At 36.4% G+C, this 20,932-nt stretch overlaps 1 protein-coding gene across 1 annotated transcript in view; it reads left to right on the forward strand.

Moving 5' to 3' along the window:
• Nucleotides 1-336: 336 nt before the first annotated feature.
• LOC134853231 (outer dynein arm-docking complex subunit 3-like) overlaps nt 337-20,932 on the forward strand; it is a gene marked incomplete in the record, with an annotated part of 44,972 nt that continues 24,376 nt past the window's right edge. Inside the window, 3 exon segments of the mRNA XM_063869199.1 lie at nt 337-471; nt 850-1,034; nt 1,826-2,075. Of these exon segments, the coding sequence (XP_063725269.1) occupies nt 868-1,034; nt 1,826-2,075 (417 nt within the window).

Here is a 20,932-nt window from a genome sequence, read left to right on the forward strand (position 1 = left end):
GTAGACGGGAGAATATCCAATTTTTGTGTATCCAGCACTACGTTATGCACACGCAAAAATTAAATTTTGATTGTAAAATTTTTTTTGGAAAAAATTTGTTTGAGTACAAAATTCGATTTGCGGTTTACCTAGTATTTTCAACCCAGGTTTCATTAAGAATAATCCTTGTTCATCATCACTCCACTCCGCTCAAGCATCGAGAACCAAAAAATCAAGGTGATTTCTTTATGCATATAAAGATGGTTTCATTTTTTCAATGAACATTTGTAGTCTAATGCTTGAAAACTACACGTGCATAAAATAATCTGAGCCAAGGTGCAGGTGCTGTATTGTATCTCTATGTACTATGGTGTGGTGTATTGACTGTGAACAAGAAAAACAAAAACACACCATGTGCACTTGTGCTGCTGCTGCATTTAATCTTTCTTCATTGCGTTGATTGGTAACACAAATCCACGTTTTAATCTTTCGGTAAGTTTTATTACAATTTTGTTGATTGTACCAAAAATAATGTCGGCATTTTTCAAGCCATTTTATCGACGGTTATTGAAGTAAAAGATTGCTCCGACATAACCCATTAGTTATATGTATCAGTTTATTGGAAATATTCATCTGAAAAACATTTTTGATACGTTACAATTTGAGCAATAATTCTTTGAGAATTTACTGAAAAAAAAGTAGAAATTGCATTTTTCATTTTTCACATTTAAGGTAAATTTTTGCTACCAATCTATTAAACTGGTTGAAAAATCAATTAATATTCGGAGAATCCTTTATAAATTCAGTGTAACTATTAGTAGTGTGTATGCTCTAATCAAGCCTCGAATGAGTCCACAAGATTGTGTGTAGAGAAAAAGAGAATAAGACATGCCTCGGGCGAAGACGACGAATGAGCAGATAGCGGAGTTGAATGGCAAGATCACTCTGCTGGAGGGGGACAGGAAGGCCTTCGTGCAGACTAGCCAGTACAAGATCAAGAAGAACGACCAGAAGATCGCCAGTCTGCGCAAGGAGAACAAACAGCTGCACCACAAGTAACTCAAACAATTCATATCCATTCCAACGCTACAACGTTCAACCTTATCCCCTTCAGCTTGCGTATTCATCTCACAACAGTTTTTCAACCGTTGTTCGTTCGAGATTTGCAGTGATGATTTGGAAGTTAATTTTCGAAATCACCACTGCAAATTACCCTGCAAAGTTTTATCATCTATCCGGATTTTTATATAATTACTATATTCATGATTACCAAGTCATCCTAAGGAGAAAAATTCTATTTGGAGAAATATTCAAATTAGTATTGGTAGAGTTACTTGTATTGCTAGGCTTTTAGTTTTTAGCTTTCGATTGTTTCAATGAAATAGCAGAAAATTTTTTTGTTCGTACGGTGTTAACGTTGTTATGTGAAACTTTTTTGCTCAATTTGTTATAAGTTTCATTAACTATTTTGTTTTTGCGCAGCTCAATTCTGTTTGAAAGCTTCAGAGCGCAGCCTAACCATTTCTCTCTATAGCGGATTTACAGGGGGCGTATTTTCAAAAAAAATTTTTGTCAATATGGGGTCTTTATAGTGCTTTGGGAGAGCTCAGAAAATCAATTTGTTTCGAAATAATTTTTTTATTTCCGCCCCCTTCAAGAAATTTTTGATTCGCCCCTGCTTTTTCTAATGAAAGCATAATTTTTACATTTTTATTTTCTCTACCTTTCGAACTGATTGGAAGGCGTCGAGTGGAGCTTCATTGGTTGGATCTATTTTGCAGCAGTTTCTAGTTGCTGCTTCATAATAGTCTCGTGCTGACTTCGATATGTTGAACTTGTTGTGCAGGTATGCGTCGACACTGAACTGTGACGAGGAGGTGATCAATGAGACGTTCAAGGAGGACAACGAGCGACACAAGGTGGAGAAGCCTGCATTTCGGGGCAAGAGTACGGAGGACGCCATCCGCATCATGAACAACAAGAAGTGCGATGCTCTGAAGAGACTGAACAGACAGAAGTACAGGACGGAGGAGAAGAGACGCCAGCTGCAGCAGGCACACAACTCCCTCGAAGAGTTCGAACAGGACCAGAAACAGGTCAGTTGGGGGGGGGGGGGGGGGGAGAGACTTTTCTAGAACACCAATCAAACTGTACTCCACAAAACATCTCGCTTAACAGATGATCATCTGCATAGTTATTTAAAAATTGTAATAGACCGGTTGTTTTTACTGCAGATCACCCCGATGGCCCGCTATACACTAAGCGAAACTTAAAATTTTAAAACCCGGGTTGACCTCCATAAACAGAAAATGCGTATCGTACAATTCCATGCATCAAGTGTAGGAGAAAATGATAGTCATACAATTTTCATACAGTTTCAAAAAATGATAGGAAAAAAATTGAACTAACTTCTGCGGCTAATTAAAACAGTCCAAGGTGAAAAAATAGAATTTTAATTTTTTTCGCAAACAAATGTTTTTCATACAATTTCCATAAATGAAACCTTATAATAAGCGTTTTTCCCTGTTTGAGCAAAATGAAACCATTTTTGTTGCCTTCATTAATGTGCAAAATGCAAAATTGAAAAGGTCGGAGCTTTAGCATAGTTTTTTTTGACAATTTCTGTGATCTAAAAAACTGGAAGAGGTGGAGGGGGACAATCTTTTGCAGAAATTTTGATGCACGCTGCAGTCAATAAATACTTTATCTTTCTGATCAAACTGTTCTCTCAAAAACACTTGATTTTCAAAACAAGTTAGTTTTCCGCATAATTTCAGCTTTGTTTTCATCAGATAATGCATCAGATCTTTTCAGCAAAAAAATGTCAAAAGTTATAGTTTTTGAATTTTTTGGACCTGCTGAGAGAAATTTGGAAAAAAAATTATTTTCAGTTCAAATACTACATTGTCTGTGAAATCGCTTTATCATGGTACCAAATGAGATACAATTGAAGCTTCATTTTAGACTTTATAAAAAACGTAGAAATTTACCAATTTACAGTGCCCAACAAAACTCGTTTTTTTTTCATTCAGCGCGCAAATTTTCTGGCAAAAAAGCGTTCCTCACAAAAACCCAACAAAAACTTTTTTATTCTCTTACAATGGTTCTTTCATTGAATCCTTACCATTTCTGTACCCTACCCTAATATATCACACACCCTATACGCTATCCTAATAGGTAGCGCGAGAGACCGAAAATCTTTAGCTTATCTTAAAACATGGAGTCGCCCATCTCCACCCTTATGACCACCCCGAACATATGCTACTCGACACATTTTAGTAATTTTGCTTTGGTCACAACTTAAATTTTCTGAATAATCTGAATCAGTTTTTTATGGTTTTTAAGAAAATTTTTGGGCAAAACTCATTTTTGTCGAAACCGGTCCTCACGAGTTGTTGATAATTTTTGTTCTCAACTTAGAGCTCTCTATTTGCTTTATATTATTCTTCTTAACTTTTTCATCAGAAATTTCGAAAAAGTCAAAAAACAGCTAGTCATTCAACCGCTTTTTAATGAAGTTCAATTTCCGACTCAAGTGAGCTATTTCCACCAGTTATATTGGTTTTCTACTAACGTTGACTTTTAGCTTGGTTGTCCTGGAAGTTTTTGCCAAGCTTTTGAATTGTTTTTTTACGACCATGAAGAGTAACTAAAGCCTCGGATGCCATTTTTTCACGTAATTATGAAAAAAAAAATATAGCTTAGTATTGTTTAGTTTTTATTTTTAGTCACTTTAATGATTTGATTCTTCCTTAAAAGTCTATCTCAAAAAAAAACAAATTGGATTGAATTATTTGCTTTTTTGGTACGCACCAGACTTTCCTGAAGCTATTCCATTTTTATTTTAACTCACGCTGTCCTTATGACTCAAGCTGTAAAAACATTTTTAAAACTGTGTTGGATGCTTAATATCACACTGTCTGTAGACATATTAGCTTCAAAGCCCCCCACCCGCCCCTCTTTAAAACCACAACCAGCTAATTTTATTCATTTCAAATTGTTTTTACTTTACTCGGTAAAGATATTTACTGAAAATTCTCGTCGTAAGTTTGATTGACTGCTCAAATAGCGGGGCCACAGATTGTTATTTTAGTTTGCATCAGCAAGCACATTAAGTGAGATTTTAAGTTTGGAGATAATTATGCGTAAGCGAAAAAAAAAGTGTGTACCGCTATTTTCTCTCTACGCATATTCGATTGGTGATAAGTTTGGAAAATTAGTGATATGACACAGTGGCACATTTGAACCAGATTGTGGAGGAACAATGAGAGTTGGAGAAAAGCTTAAATAAGAGAAAAGCTTTTGTCAAACTTACTTAGTAGACAGACAGAGGGAGGCGTAAGATTTTAAATTTCAAAAATGCAAGTTAGATACACAGCTTTTCAACAAAAAAAATAAGGTATTCAACAAGCTGGATTCGGCAGCAAAATCAGTATTGTTTTCAATTATTGAAACTGAAAACTATCAACCTTTTTAAACTCAAGAAAAAACTGTATTTGAAAAATCTGTTTGCTGTGCACTAAAGCTGACTTGATTACAACTCAAGAAGAATTTTTATCAACAAGGAATGCACTCAAGAACGTCATAACACAAAGTGGAGATTCGACCTGATAACGGACCAGGTGATTTTTGCTGCACTGCTCAAAAACAACTCAATGGGTTGTCTGAATTTAAACTTTCGTGGAGTTGCCATTGATGACTTACCCCTTGTTGAGATAATTTTCCTAAAAAGCACCGTTATTTAGATGTTTTAGTTGAAGAAAATGTAGGAGAACTAGCACAAAGTAGTATAGGAAGATATGATGATTAAACAGTGTTTAACAATTATATCATCCATAAGAACAAAAGTAGTAGCTTCTTCAAGTACTTCGTTGTCAACTTTTTTTAAAAAATCAGAGTTCGTCAATGAGCGTTTTCCCCGGAGGCAAGGATGGAATAAAACAAAGTTCAAAAAAAGTTGTATAAATTTTGAAAAAAAAAACGAGAAAGTTTGAATATTTCGGTTTCTGAAGGTAAAAATTTTTCAATATGCTAGCACTCTGTGATTTGAGTCCCTTTGCGTTCCGACAGAATCCAATCTTTCGACCTAAGATTTGAGACAATTATATGTAATTTCCTAGACGCAGGTGCAGAATCTTTGAACCTCTTGTTTCTTCTTTTGCCCTAAGAACCTCTTTAAACTGAATCGATGTAAGTCATCTTTCAATAAATACCCTGAATGGCTCTGTTGGCTGAAAAACCACCAAAAATGTTTGATTAGCTTTCAAATTGTGTTTGCTTTCATCCAGGGTTTTGATTTCTTTATGATCACTCATGCTTATATATGTATCTGTGTTGTATGTGGTTTGTTCAAAAAATTGTGTTGCTCGAAAAAATGCAAGCTCAGTTAGTTAACTTGAAGTTTTTTCATACATTACCCTAACCAAATTTTGAGGAGTTAATTTACCTAAATGCGGTCAGATTCATTTCAAGTTCTGGACAAACATTTTTTGGTATGATATAACCAACAGCCCCAAAACAGCTTTAATTTTTGCATGAAAAAATTGTCAGTTATGTTTTTTGTATTTACTCTCTTTTATTTGTTGAACGTTAATCAGAGAGTTTTGAGGCCAAACTTAGCTGAGGATAATTGACTGTGGACGAGCCTATAAACACATTACAATCTCGTTGTGTAGTGATCTTACCGAATTGTTGCGGACTGCACACGCATTTAGTTGTAACATAAAACATTGAAAAAAAACTACTTTTCGACTTGTAGTTTGTTTTTCCAAAACCAACTGCTATCGAAATTTTTTGTGGTACATTCGCAGCTACCTGATTTTAAAAAATGAATATAATGATTGGGTAGTTTGTTGGCTTACAACAAATTGAATGTATATATTTTACTGACTTCATTTATATCAATTGAAAGATAATGATACCATCGCCAATATAAAAAAAACAAATCACAAAAACTTTGTTTCATTAAAAAATATGTGGAAGCGAAGATAATTTGTGACGTTATAAGATTTAAAATTTGACGATTGATCAAACTTTGGTATTTAAATTGCAATACTGAAACTGACCCAAAATGTCTTTTAGTAGAAATGAATTGCATCATTTAGAGAAAACTGTTTTTCAGTTTTTTGAAAAATTGATAAACAGTTTTGACCAAAATTCACTTTCAACACTTTAAATTTCATTAAAAAATTTTCGAATGTTATCCTTGATACAAGATTTTTGTAAGTTTGTTTCAATCTGAATCACATTAAATTGTTTTAGAGATGTCTTGTGAATTTTAGCAAAAAGTGAGCTAAACAAACTTCAATTTGCCTTTCAGTGCTCTTTTGTTATTTACATTACAATTTTTAGAAAGTACTGATTGATTGCTCATATAATGGGGTCGCAAATTATTAATTTTTTATCCTTAAGCCACCGATAACAATGGGATCAAAAATTAGACAGACAAATGCGCAAGAATGCAATAAACGCATCTTTATAGCAAAAAAGCAGCCATTTTTCCGTGCACATTATCGAATCGTAGTAATTTAAGATAGTGGTAACTTATTCCTGTTGATATCATCAGATGGTATAACTGATCCCCTGTCCTAGCAATGATAATGAGTCAAAACGAACTCTTCATTGTTCAAAAGAAATAAGTAGTATAAAGTTAGGTGGCGTAATTTGGCTATAATACAAATAGCAAGTACCGCGTGAATGTTGTAGACAAAAATGGCCTTAGGTCTCAAAGAAAAAACTAATTAAAAAACGCAATCTATAATTTGTGAAAGTTGCTTTTCATAGCCCCTTTGCAATTCGGGTAAAAAATTTTTTTGTAAGTAAGTTTGCTAAAAATAGCACCAAAATTTAATTGATGCCGCTAAGCTTGCTAAATTTGCTTTTGTTTTATTTTTAAATATCCCTGTGCTTGGGTGTTTGTATTGTCATCTTTGTTGTCCCGCAGTGACAAAAATGGATAAAAATCGATTAGATACTGAAAACTCTACAGATTAGCGTAAGTTACAATCGATTTATCTAAAATCATTTTACGAAAGATAATCGTTTCTATACAGACAGAATCGTTTTTTTTCCATTGAAAATAAATTGGTTTTAGTGCTAAAATAATTGATTTTATAGTGTATAAATCATGCAAATAACCTGTATATAAAATGTATATAATCTGTATAAAAAACAAAAAACTCTAACTCAACAACGAAGGCCATTTCAGGGATGTGTGAATTACTAAAATAAAGCCATACAGTTCTAACGATCAAAATGATCATTAATTCAAAAATCATACTATTTGAGCAGATATGAAAAAAAAAAATTCAAAAAATTGTGTTTTTGACTGATACCAACAACATAAAAACTCAGAATTCATCTTCCTTTTGAAACAACACAGATTTGGCAGTTCACGAAGGCTCTACAGACTCATATTAGGCTAATTTAACAACTTGATTCCAAAAATGTCCGGCAGGCACAACATTTTATCATAACACTCGGAAAAAAGAATAGGGAGTATCAACACTTCCGCTACATACGTACACACAAACATGCATACATACACACATACATACATACATACATACATACATACATACATACATACATACATACATACACACAAACATACATAGATACACACATACAGACGTACATAGATATATACATACTTACATACATACATACATTTATACTTACACTTATGCATTCATACATACATAGATAGATACATACTTACATACATACATACATATATTCTTACATTTATACGTACATACATACATACATACATACATACATACATACATACATACATACATACATACATACATACATACATACATACATACATACATACATACTTACATAGATACATACATAGATACATACATAATTACATACATACATACATACATACATACATACATACATACATACATACATACATACATGTATACTTACATTTATACATACATATATACTTACATACATACATACATACATACATACAGACATACATACATACATACATACATACATACATATATACATACATACATACATACATACATACATACATACATACATACATACATACATACATACATACATACATACATACATACATACATACATACATACATACATACATACATACATACATACATACATACATACACATAAATACATACATACTTACTTATATACATACAAACATACATATATACATACATACATACATACATACATACATATATACATACACACATACATACATACATACATACATACATACATACATACATACATACATACATACATACACACATACATACATACATACATACATACATACATGCAAATACATATTCAATGATACATATAGTCAAAATAAGTTTAATCGAAAGATGAAAACATTTTTAAAATGCCTCGTTTGCAAATTTTTTTTTGGTCAAGGTTTGGAATGTTTTTTTTCCTCTGTCGAAATATCCGAAAAAAAAAACTGTTTATTATCTGTAAATAACTGTATATAATCTGTATATAATTGTAGATAAACTATAGATAATATGTAGATAATTTTCATAAAATCTGGGTGGCGTCCCTCATGCTGGAGGGACCGAATTCTTGAAATTTATTTTAGCTTATTTTCAGCCAATCAGAATTGAGTATTCAAAATCTCAAAGTAAATCGCGAAAATCTCAAAGTAAACAAATAAATGCAGGCCATCAGTGTTAAAATTGACTGATTAAATAATAAGCAGATGAAATATCAAATATTGCCGGATCGAAAGGTGATTGGAACAAATTTAATATTTCAAAACACCGTTTCACGAAAAATGAAAAAAAAATATTAGATCTATCGAATTGCCCAGCTTAAAACATTTTCGGTTATTATTAAATTCGAGTTTGTGGGAAATGCATTTAGCCAATAAGAACGCTTAGCGATTTTGATTGATTGAAATTTTTCAAGCATTCGGTTCCTCAAGCATGAGAACCCTCCCCTAAAATCTGTATATAGTCTGAGTAAAAATTGACAAAGAAAAACAAATGTTGTTGTGTTTTGATAGTGATTATACAATGAATATATACTGTATAAAATCTTTGCAAAACAAAATGAATTCTAATCGATTATCTATTGGTTATAATCGTAGCTTTGTTTTTCTAAAATGTGTATACTTTTCTGTAGATAATCGATTTTAATCAACTTTTGTCTCTGCGGGTTTGTATTGTCAAAACTGATTTTTATCCTTTATGTTATTTTATCTGTTACGTTGATTTTGATCTGTTACGTTATAGAAACTTACTCAGTCATTTTGATTTTTTCGAATTTTGGGAAAAGTCAGCCATCATAGAATTTTTCTTGTAAGAAAATTGTAAGAAAGCGGAAATTTCCTACAAATCTTATAAGAAGTTCTAAGATAGGGGAATTTTTTGTAAGATGGTTAACGCAGGCAAATACATACAAAAACAACCATGTCAAAAAAGTGTTTTCATCTTTGCAGCAGCTTTAGGCCTTCTTGAAAGCCACATTATGTTCTGGAATTTCCACTTGTCAGCATCATGCACCTTCAATAGTGAGCTATCCAGTGCTAACGGCTTGAACTTTGTGTTCATATAATGCAGAAATTTCCACGTGGTCTCCTTTTTCTCCCTGTCATTTGCCTTTGTTGATCTCAGTTTATTACACAGATGTCGCATTTCCATTTGTATGAACGGAACATCAATCGTTTCGAAAAACTTTTTTCCTCCCAATATTGCATAGGGCTCAGACTCTTCAATGTCAATTTTTACTATTATCTGGCTGACTTTCATTCGTATCAAAGTGTGCAGAAATCTGTCAAGTGTTGAAACTTTGATCTGACTTTGCTTAGAACAGTTTTTGTCTTCTAGAAGACGCGACGCTCCAATATTGACGAGGTTTTGATGAAGCGTTGAAGATACACACTTTTCTCTGTCAAGAAGGCCGTAATTATAAATATTCACTCGGTCAGTTAAGTTGTTAATGATCACGTTGTGTTTGAGTGCGTTGAGCGTCGGTTGCAATGGCTCAAATGAAAACACTTTGCGTCCCAATAAAGCGGCAGACACAGTGTATACTCCAGAGTTAGCTCCAATGTCCAGAAATGCGGCATCTGAAAAAAAAAATTCAAAAGTTACACAAAGAAGCCAATGGCGTAAGTATGGTTTTTTTAATTAAATGAGAGACCAACCGCTATCTAATACCGCAGAAGGTTTCATTTGCTCATACACGGTGAAAATGTCCAGAATGAAACATATAAGTCTGTGAGACCGGATAGAACCTCTGGTGTTTTTACGTTGAAAACATTATTGGTTTCTAAGAGTTTAATTTAATGTTGAAACCATCTTTTATGATTAGCCTGAGATCGGTGGCTAACTGTACGCCGAGCTATATTTGAGAGACTGAATCGTTTCAATAACAACAAAGGTCACGCATGATTGACCTTGAAACAAATAATAACATAATATAATTTATAGATAACAATTTGAGCAATGAGGCCACGGCCATAATATGGTTACTGCAAATGCAGGAGCAGTTGCGGTACCACATACCCCGCTCAACCAAGAAAATTTTATAATACATTATCAAATTTTAATAATAATACATAGGGGTTTTAATACTCAGTTTAAGTTTTTTTTGGCTTTGTTGATGTCCCTTGTGTATTCGTGCTTAATGACTTGGTTTCATCACTTCCCTTCTTTCTCCTCGAGTTGTAGTGGAACCCGCAACTCAGCGTTTCAGGACCGGTTAATATCAAGCGCCTCACTGCCGAGTTTTCTTCTAAAAAGACGTTTCTCCAGTAGACCAAATTTTGTTTCAACCGAATTCGTCGAATCGGGTTTAAAAGTTGCGAGTTTAATTCTGTATGCCTCTAATGCGGCCTGATTCAAATCCAAGAGATCATTATGGTATGATATCGGCTTTACAGAGTGTTTGATTGGGTCACCGTATCTACTCGGTCCTTTTTTCGACCTCCCGCTTCTGCGCACAGACGTTTCTCCCTCTTCTGATTCGTCTGAAAAACCTGGGGGATTATTAGAATCCTCATCATCTCCCGCGGTCTCTTTTGAATGTAATAAATCTACCGCCGTACGCTGTACTCCTCTTTCAAGCACCTGGTCAGCCAATCGATTCCAATCTGCTGGCGTTAAATCTTTACTGTATAAAGTGTCCAGAATGGTTTTCGGAGATGTTTTACGTGATATTTCTTTCGTTTTGCCGGTTGTATTGCTGTGAGGTGTAGAAGTCGTTTTGGGACCACCGCTGAACTTGACGAACACGCTTGAGTTGTTGGATTTCGTCTGCTGCGGCGGCGCTCTTATTCTTAGGATTGAATTTTTTCAAATCCTTTGTGCCCCCGCCCCAACTTATCTTAGACGGTTTGGTGAAGAGTCCGGCCATGTTAGCTTTGGCCCTTTTCACCGCTAGATTTAGACCGCCATCTTGCAGTATAAATTTTGATGTGACCACTGTCGGGCTGTCCTGGAATTTATTCTTCGCCTCTACTGGATCCAGAGTTCGCTGCTGTAGCAGTAAATCATCGTCGGACCCACTACCCTCAAATTCTTCTTGTTCCCCAGATTTCCGTTGCGATTGCCTTTGCTGCTTCTTTTTAGGTTCTTCTCCTGTTGGAGAACGACGATGGTCCAATTTATCCTGCACGATGACCTTAGCTTTAGCAATATCACTTTTTCTATATATGGCCCCCGCGGCTGTCTTGACAGTAGAGCGCGTTTCTGATACGACTTTTCCCTTTAACGGCTTTGTGAGGGCCTTTCCACTTTTTCTCCCTTCATCTTTCCTGATCAGAATGGGTGACCATTGACGTTGACTGACGCTATCTTCTGGTTTATCTTCGATAAAACCACGCTCCCAAGAATACAACATTTCTTTTCGTAACTCGTGGTTAATCGTACTCGTCTCCTCCACGGTACGCCTTAGGTCATTTGCAGATGTGCCACGTCTGGTTTGGTTCCACCTGGCAATAGCTTCCAAGAGTTTCTTTAATGCACGCGCTCTCGCACGATCCTGTGCTGAGTCAACTTGTTGTTTAAATAGTGGGCTCACATCTCGGCTATTTTGTCCTTTCCTGACAATTTTCAGTCCATCGCGAGACTGGTCAATGCGCCTTTTAAGTTGCGAAGCAGTGAGCGCTGAGCGTTCAAGGTGTTCTTTATCTAAACGATCAGAATTTTGTAAAAATTTGTCACTTAGAATTTTAAATTCAGTTTTTGGTAATCGACCAAAATGAGCTTCGAATGGCAACATTTGTATTGTTTTTTGTTTACTCCATCGGAGACCACGAAGTATTGTACTATGACAGAGTTTTATTGAGGTTACATTTTCATCTATTAATATATCTCCCAGTCTTCTCTTGATGGTTTGAATAGTACGTTCCACTCAACCGCAACCGCGATGATCCCCGACCGGACAGAAATTTTGTTCAATGTTATTGTCAGAACAATATTTTCGCATAGTTTTACCCTTAAATCCAGAGAATTGGTCGGTTCTTATTGATTCAGGTATTCCGTGAATGTCAATGTAGGAACGAAGAAATTTCTTCGACCATTTTCCCCCTGTTGATTTAGTTATCTTTACCGAAGGAAATAATTTTTGAGTGGACCTGCATAATCCAACTGAACTTCTTGACTCGGCTGCGTTAGCAGTGGAAGAGGTTTACTCTCATTTATCGGTATGGTGTATTTAGCATTCTTACCGTAGCTGGTGCAGCTTCTGCATTCCTCCACCAGATTGACTATATATTTGTGCATGTGCGACCACCACAGTTATTTCGAAACATCTAGCATCGCTCCCTGACCTGGGTGACCGCGATGAATACTCTTCAGCACCGCTTGCCGCAATGTTCCCGGAACTGCCAGCCTGTTGTCCACTAATATGAAATCATCTACAACGGCCAGCTGGTGCCAGAGAGGATTTGTATATGGCCCCATCAACTCAAAACTATGACGATCGTTTCTTTCAATTACTCGCCGAAGTCTATCCATCCAGGAATCCTCGGAGATCAACTCTTCTAACAGGCTTCTATCGAACAACTTGGTGAGGTTGTCGAGACTATCTTCTCTAATCGTCTCAGCTTGACGAGAGTCGTCTTTCCTGGAATTGGGGTTATCTTTTCCTTCTTGATCACACTGACTTCTGGGCTCTCTGACGGACTTTCAGCCGTAAGATCCACTTCCACTATTGGTGGTTTTTCTCTTTGCACATTTGTCTCCCAGTCATGTTCTCGTCTGCCCCTATTTTCCAACACTGTCAGTGCTTCGAGTTCCAGTAAGCTTTTTGGGTTATCGGATTTTTTTGCCCCCATAAGATCCCAAAATGAAATTAAATTTGTCGATGCTGAGTTGGCAGATGCAATCTCTTTGTGTCCTTTAGTGTCCCATTTACTGTTCGCCACTCAACTTGTGGTAATTCTGACTCGGACGTGTCCGAGTCCTGTCTGCTGCACGCTCCTCTTTTCACCATTCGTGTTCTTGAAAAAGTAGTCTCTGTCACCTGCTCTGTCAACTCGTCCCTCCGCTCTTCATTTTGTCTGACTTGCCGCCTCACCCCGATTGGTTTTTATCCATCTTTCTAGTGATCGCCGATTGTTTTGGAATTTTATTGTAATTTTTTCTAACTGAATTCTTATCCGACTGTTTAGTACGAGAGATCTTGTTTAGTGTGTTTTTCTCGTTCTGTTCTCCTTGAAAACGTGAACTTTGACGGTTTTAGTTGCCATAGCAACCATGTGATGAATTGTCTTTACAGTGGCTAATTTCGCTTCTTGTTCCAGAAGATTCTAGAATATTAATGTCAATCTTTCGATCCGTTTCACTAAGCCGACTGCTCAAACAGTCGAGCGCTTTGTGAAAATTTTCAACCGAAGCCACTACAAATCCTTCATCTATTTCAGATTCAGGCCATGGTTCTCCATTAGGCTCTCTCGAGAGATAATCAACGATACCCATACGCTTTCCAGGTATATGGATAACCTTAAATTGATACGGTAGTTATTGGTCCACCGACCTAGTTAGTCGAGATTGATACGTTTTATTTGATCTATGTTCCCCCAAAGCAGACGTTAAAGCTTTGTGATCTGTTGCTTTGACAAATTCTTTTCCCAAAAAATATTGTTTGAAGCGATCTACAGCCCAAACTACTTCTAGCAGGTCGAGTTCATTAGTAGAATATTTTTTTTCTTGAGAATTTAGATACCGTGATGCAAATGCAATCGGTACCCACCCGTTTTGATGTTTTGATCAGACCATTGATCAAGAGTGGCCCCTAGACCCTTATGGCTGGCATCACACTTTACCCGAGTTTCTCTAGATGGATTATAATAATTTAACAAAGCGATATTGGCTAATGCTTTTTTTATTTCCTCAAATGCTACGGAGTGTTGACTGTCCCAATCAATTTTCTTCACTGGTAGTCGAATATTCTTCATTTTCATTTTTTTTTTCATTTTCCTCTTTCAACAATGGTCGGAGTTTCTTGGTTAAACTAGCCGCGTTCGGAATGAACTTAGAGAAATGATTAATGCTACCCATGAACGATCTAAGTTGTTTTAATGACTTTGGAGGTTGCAGATTTGCAATGGCCTCAGTTTTCGTAATTTGGGTATTACACCTTCTGCCGATAAATTATGGCCTAGCCAATTCACTGAGGGCTGAAAAAAATCACATTTGGAATTTTTTAATGCAAGATATTAATCATCCAACTTCTGTAACACATTTTGAACAAATTTTTCATGATCCTTTGCTTCTCTCTTTGAGACAATTAAAATATCATCTAGGAAGCAAAAGGTGTTTTTAGCTTCTCCCTTTGAGACAATTAAGACATCATCTAGGAAGCAAAAGGTGTTTTTAGAATGTTTCAATGTTCTATCCATTGCTTTTTGGAATTCAGCGGGCATGTCCGCCGGCCCATAAAAGCCTGTCAGAAACCTATACGTTCCCGTTGCCTGACCTCCAACGATGTTGAAATTGCATTGTTTCGCTGTGTCCGCAGTTAACTTTATTTGACTCTAAGCATACTTTAAATCCAACACTGTGAAATACAGTATACCTTCTGCTGTTGCAGTGATTATTTGACTAACCTCAACTATCAGTTCATCCACGTTTGGCATCTGATTTTTAGTTTTATACAATTGTCTTTGATGGGTTCCGCGTCCAAGGCTAACTTAATCGAATTGTCTTTTTTTACTGTGATGACAATTGGAGCAATAAAACAATCACTTGTACATTTATCCAATCTTTGAATATGTCCTTCCGCAAGCAATTTTTCTAGCTCTGCTTGTACTTTATCCTGAATATGTATAGGGATTCTCCTACCTTTTTCTTGGATCGGACATAAAGGATATTTAAATTTTGTATTCACAGTATGATTCTTTGACTCCTCTTGTCTGTCAAAAAGGTATTTAAATTGATTATTAAATTTCTGTTTCCTACCTTCTGACTTCTCGCACAGTAGCACGTCAAACCTGGATCTTCGTGTTGGAGCTGGTTTCTGAGTAGTCTGAGTCCCCAATTTTCCTTCAAGATCTAGACTTAGTATACACCGCATACGTCTATCCGTGACTAATAATATCGCTCCGATAACTTCCCAACCAGCCGAACGCAGATTCGCTTTCAACGCTCCTAATATCAAAATAGGACGTTTATTGTACTGGCCGGAATAAATTTTGAATTCGTAGGTCCTTCCAGATTTTTTTTCGTTGTTGCCCAATTCAAGAATGATACTGGACTACCCGTGTCTATAGTCATATTCAAAATATGACTCTCAATTTTCACCAAAGCCTTCAATGCTTTAATTTGATGAGATTGTGGATTCCTTCGAACCTCAACTTTTTCAATGGTCTCGGTTAAATCCTTTTCTACCGCCATTATCTCAAATTCATCACAGGAATCAAAATTATCAAAATTTTGTATTAAATTATATTCTTCTTCCAAACTAGAATTCTCAATTGCAATTTCGTTAACTTAGTGTGATCTGCATATTTTTGCAAAATGATTGGGTTTGTTACAGTTCTTACACGATTTATCCATTGCCGGGCAGGTTTTCAGATGTACTTCTCCAAACAATCTACCACATAGCGTACATTATTTTTGATCCCCCTTAGATGTTGTAGTATTTCTCTTTTCATACTGCTTCCTTCTGTTCTGATTCTGACCTTGTTGTCTAGGATTATACCCCTAGTTTCCAATTGCCATAACTGGTTCTTGTTTCAGTTTCATTTGTGAGCTTGAAAATAATCCCCAGTTGTTAGTACTCGTTGAAGACTTTTAAAATGATTGTGTAGTTTGTTTACTTTAGTCGATTTTTTTTGCACGCATTAAAACTTCTTCTGGAGAAAATGTTTCGAAAGTTAGCGTGTCTTGAAGAACAACGTTCCGCATCCGGGATATAAATAGGTCTCTCACCAACTCCTCTTCCAGTCCTCCCAGCTCCGCCTTTGCAGTCAATGCCGCATGAAATGATTCAAGAGTTTCATTCGTTTCATGAGATTGTGTAAACAATTTGTATCTCTCGTAAGTAATACATTTCGTCTTCTCAAATGAGATTTTTGCTAATCGCACTATTTCCCGAAAACCAAGTTTTGATACGTCTGTGTGCGGATTCTTTTGGATAAACTTTTTCTTTCCTTCTGCGCCCAAAGCGAGAAATAATCGTGATGTCAGACATTTCCAACTTCGTGATAGAATACGTTGTGTCCTACTTTGGGTCCTCTCATAACCCGTTATTCATTTTCTAGAACAACTCTGTCCCGTGCCAATCAGTTCCGGGCTTCTCTCACTGCTACTGCAGGCGCATCTTCGTTTTGTACCGGTGGTTCAGGAACTGGTAGAGATTCTTCCAAAACTACTCCAGGTTCTTCTAACATTACTTCTGGATCCACATTCTCTTTGACCGTAACAGCTAATATGAATTGATCAAACCATGTTTCAAATTCCACGGTGGGTCTGAGTGTGCAGAAGCCCAGAATACCGGAATTCCCATATCTGTCCTATTGTCTTGAGCCATAAAACCGGATCCTGCTGACTGCGCCATGTAAGACCGGATAGAACCTCTGCTGTTTTTACGTTGAAAACAATATTCGTTTCTAAGAGTTTAATTTTATGTTGAAACCATCTTTTATGATTAGCCTGAGATCGGTGGCTAACTTGCTTCTCCCTTTGCTTCTCCCTTTGAGACAATTAAAATATCAACTAGGAAGCAAAAGGTGTTTTTAGCTTCTCCCTTTGAGACAATTAAAATATCTTCTAGGAAGCAAAAGGTGTTTTTAGAATGATTCAATGTTCTATCCATTGCTTTTTGGAATTCAGCGGGCATGTCCGCCGGCCCCTAAAAGCCTGTCAGTAACCTATACGTTCCCGTTGCCTGACCTCCAACGATGTTGAAATTGCATTGTTTCGCTGTGTCCGCAGTAAACCTTATTTGACTGTAAGCATACTTTAAATCCAACACTGTGAAATACAGTATACCTTCTGCTGTTGCAGTAATTATTTGACTAACCCCAACTATCAGTTCATCCACTTTTGGCATCTGATTTTTATTTTTATACAATTGTCTTTGATGGGTTTCGCGTCCAAGGCTAACTTAATCGAATTGTCTTTCTTTACTGTGATGACAATTGGAGCAATAAAACAATCACTTGTACATTTATCAAATCTTTGAATATGTCCTTCCGCAAGCAATTTTTCTAGCTCTGCTTGTACTTTATCCTGAATATGTATAGGGATTCTCCTACTTTTTTCTTGGATCGGACATAAAGGATATTTAAATTTTGTATTCACAGTATGATTCTTTGACTCCTCTTGTCTGTCAAAAAGGTATTTAAATTGATTATTAAATTTCTGTTTCCTACCTTCTGACTGCTCGCACAGTAGCACGTCAAACCTGGATCTTCGTGTTGGAGCTGGTTTCTGAGTAGTCTGAGTCCCCAATTTTCCTTCAAAATCTAGACTTAGTATACACCGCATACGTCTATCCGTGACTAATAATATCGCTCCGATAACTTCCCAACCAGCCGAACGCAGATTCGCTTTCAACGCTCCTAATATCAAAATAGGACGTTTATTGTAACCCACAAACTGTGCGGACAGGTTAAGCTTCTCCGCCGGAATAAATTTTGAATTCGTAGGTCCTTCCAGATTTTTTTTCGTTGTTGCCCAATTCAAGAATGATACTGGACTACCCGTGTCTATAGTCATATTCAAAATATGACTCTCAATTTTCACCAAAGCCTTCAATGCTTTAATTTGATGAGATTGTGGATTCCTTCGAACCTCAACTTTTTCAATGGTCTCGGTCTTCGCAATCATCACTTTCTTCTCGTCATTACCTTCTGCGTTCACATTCACTAATACTCGTTTGTTGATGTATTTTTCAATTGCTGCAACAGAGGTTAAATCCTTCGTTAACTTACTGTGATCTGCATATTTTCGCAAAATGATTGGGTTTGTTACAGTTCTTACACGATTTACCCATTGCCGGACAGGTTTTCAGATGTCCTTCTCCAAACACTCTACCACATAGCGTACATTATTTTTGATCCCCCTTAGATCTTGTAGTATTTCTGTTTTCATACTGCTTCCTTCTGTTCTGATTCTGACCTTGTCGTCTAGAATTATACCCCTAGTTTCCAATTGCCATAACTGGTTCTTGTTTCATTTTCATTTGTGAGCTTGAAAATAATCCCGAGTTGTTAGTACTCGTTGAAGACTTTTGAAATGCTTGTGTAGTTTGTTTACTTTGTTCGATTTTTATTGCACGCAATAAAACTTCTTCTGGAGAAAATGTTTCAAAACTTAGCGTGTCTTGAAGAACAACATTCCGCAACCGGAAAATAAAAAGGTCTCTCACCAATTCCTCTTCCAGTCCTCCCAGCTCCGCCTTCGCTGCTTGCGCAGTCAATGCCGCATGAAAGGATTCAAGAGTTTCATTCGTTTCATGAGATTGTGTAAACAGTTTGTATCTCTCGTAAGTAATACATTTCGTCTTCTCAAATGAGATTTTTGCTAATCGCACTATTTCCCGAAAACCAAGTTTTGATACGTCTGTGTGCGGATTCTTTTGGATAAATTTTTTCTTTCCTTCTGCGCGCAAAGCGAGAAATAATCGTGATGTCAGACGTTTTCCAACTTCGTGATAGAATACGTTGTGTCCTACTTTGGGTCCTCTCATAACCCGTTCTTCATTTTCTAGAACAACTCTGTCCCGTGCCAATCTGTTCCGGGCTTCTCTCTCTGCTACTGCAGGCGCATCTTCGTTTTGTATCGGTGGTTCAGGAACTGGTAGAGATTCTTCCAGAACTACATTAGGTTCTTCTAACATTACTTCTCGATCCACATTTTCTTTGGCCGTAACAGCTAATAGGAATTGATCAAACCATGTTTCAAAATTTCATGGTGGGTCTAAGTGTGCAGAAGCCTAGAATACCGGAATTCCCATATCTGTCCTATTGTCTTGAGCCATAAAACCGGCTCCTGTTGACTGCGCCATGTGAGACCGGATAGAACCTCTGGTGTTTTTACGTTGAAAACAATATTGGTTTCTAAGAGTTTATTTAATGTTGAAACCATCTTTTATGATTAGCCTGAGATCGGTGGCTAACTCTACGCCGAGCTACAGTTGAGAGGCTGAATCTCTTCAATAACAACAAAGGTTATGATTGACCTTAAAACAAATAGTAACATAATATAATTTATAGATAACAATATGAGCAATGATGCCAAGGCCATAATATGGTTACTGCAAATGCAGGAGCAGTTGCGGTACCACAAAGTCATTCAGCTCTCAACGGAGAAACACTGTTAAGCCCTTGTTTAAAACTAAACTCAAAAACAATGTTGTTTGATTTGGTTTCAAAAGTTACTTGAAATTGAACCAAGGACTTGCGGAAAAATTGAGAGGTTAATTGTCTCATTTGCTGAGACGCATATTTTTGTCGCGAAAGCTGAAAAAAGACGTTCACTGGCGGAAACGTTCACCAATTTACAAAAATCAGGCGATGAAAAAATGGGTTACCGCGAATACATGCTGAAACAGTTAAATTGTGTTTAAGGAATCCAGTGACAAAAAGAAAAACTGGCTGCGGAATTCACTGACAAATTGTGAAAACCAGTGACAAAAAAAAACAAATTGGTTGCGGAATCCACTGACAAACGGTGAAATCCAGTGACATTTTGCTTCAATTCACTCCAACTGTAAAAATGCATTTGTCTGCGGAATCCAAAACAAAGCATGTCTTAGCATTTGTCTCCAAAATGCGCATTATCACTGGATTCCAACTTTTTGCTCGCTAGCTAAATTTCAATTTTAGCAACAAGTGTTTAAGCATTTGTCCTGCAATTTTATCAGGTTTCCGACTTCAAAGGCTTTTCGAATTGTTGCACAATCCAACGCCAATTATGCGGACTCCTGGGACTCCTAAACAACTACCAAAGTACCGGAGCTTGGCATCGTATTTTTTTCCAGGCGGAGAATTTTGTTTCCGGCAAGAATTCTCACACAACAGGGTTATGGAATCCAACTACTTTTGTTTCGACTTCAATGCAGAGAAAAAAAATTGCTTTTGATAAAAAACAAACGCGTACTCTGAAAAAACTGCAGTACTCTGCAGTTTGCGAAATCTGACATATCAACGCTTGAGTACATGTTTGAATTAAAGCAATTGTAAAAAACCATTGCAGAAATAACAGTTTTTGATCCATAAAAGAATTGTAAGTAGTTCATCAGGGAAAAAGTATTCGAACAATCTACGCCATGGTATAAAAACCTTTAAGAGCAATTTTTTTGAGAAACCTACAATGCTTGCAGAAAAACACTCTATAATTTTTGAAAAAAGTATAACGAAACGAAATAGTTGCATGTAAAGCGTTTTTCCCAGATGAATTCTAAGTATTTAACAATCATTTTTGAAAAAATTTTGTTTTACACTGTGAAAAAA

Source organism: Symsagittifera roscoffensis, chromosome 8 (assembly GCF_963678635.1).
Source record: "Symsagittifera roscoffensis chromosome 8, txSymRosc1.1, whole genome shotgun sequence".
Classification (NCBI taxonomy): Eukaryota; Metazoa; Xenacoelomorpha; order Acoela; family Convolutidae; genus Symsagittifera; species Symsagittifera roscoffensis.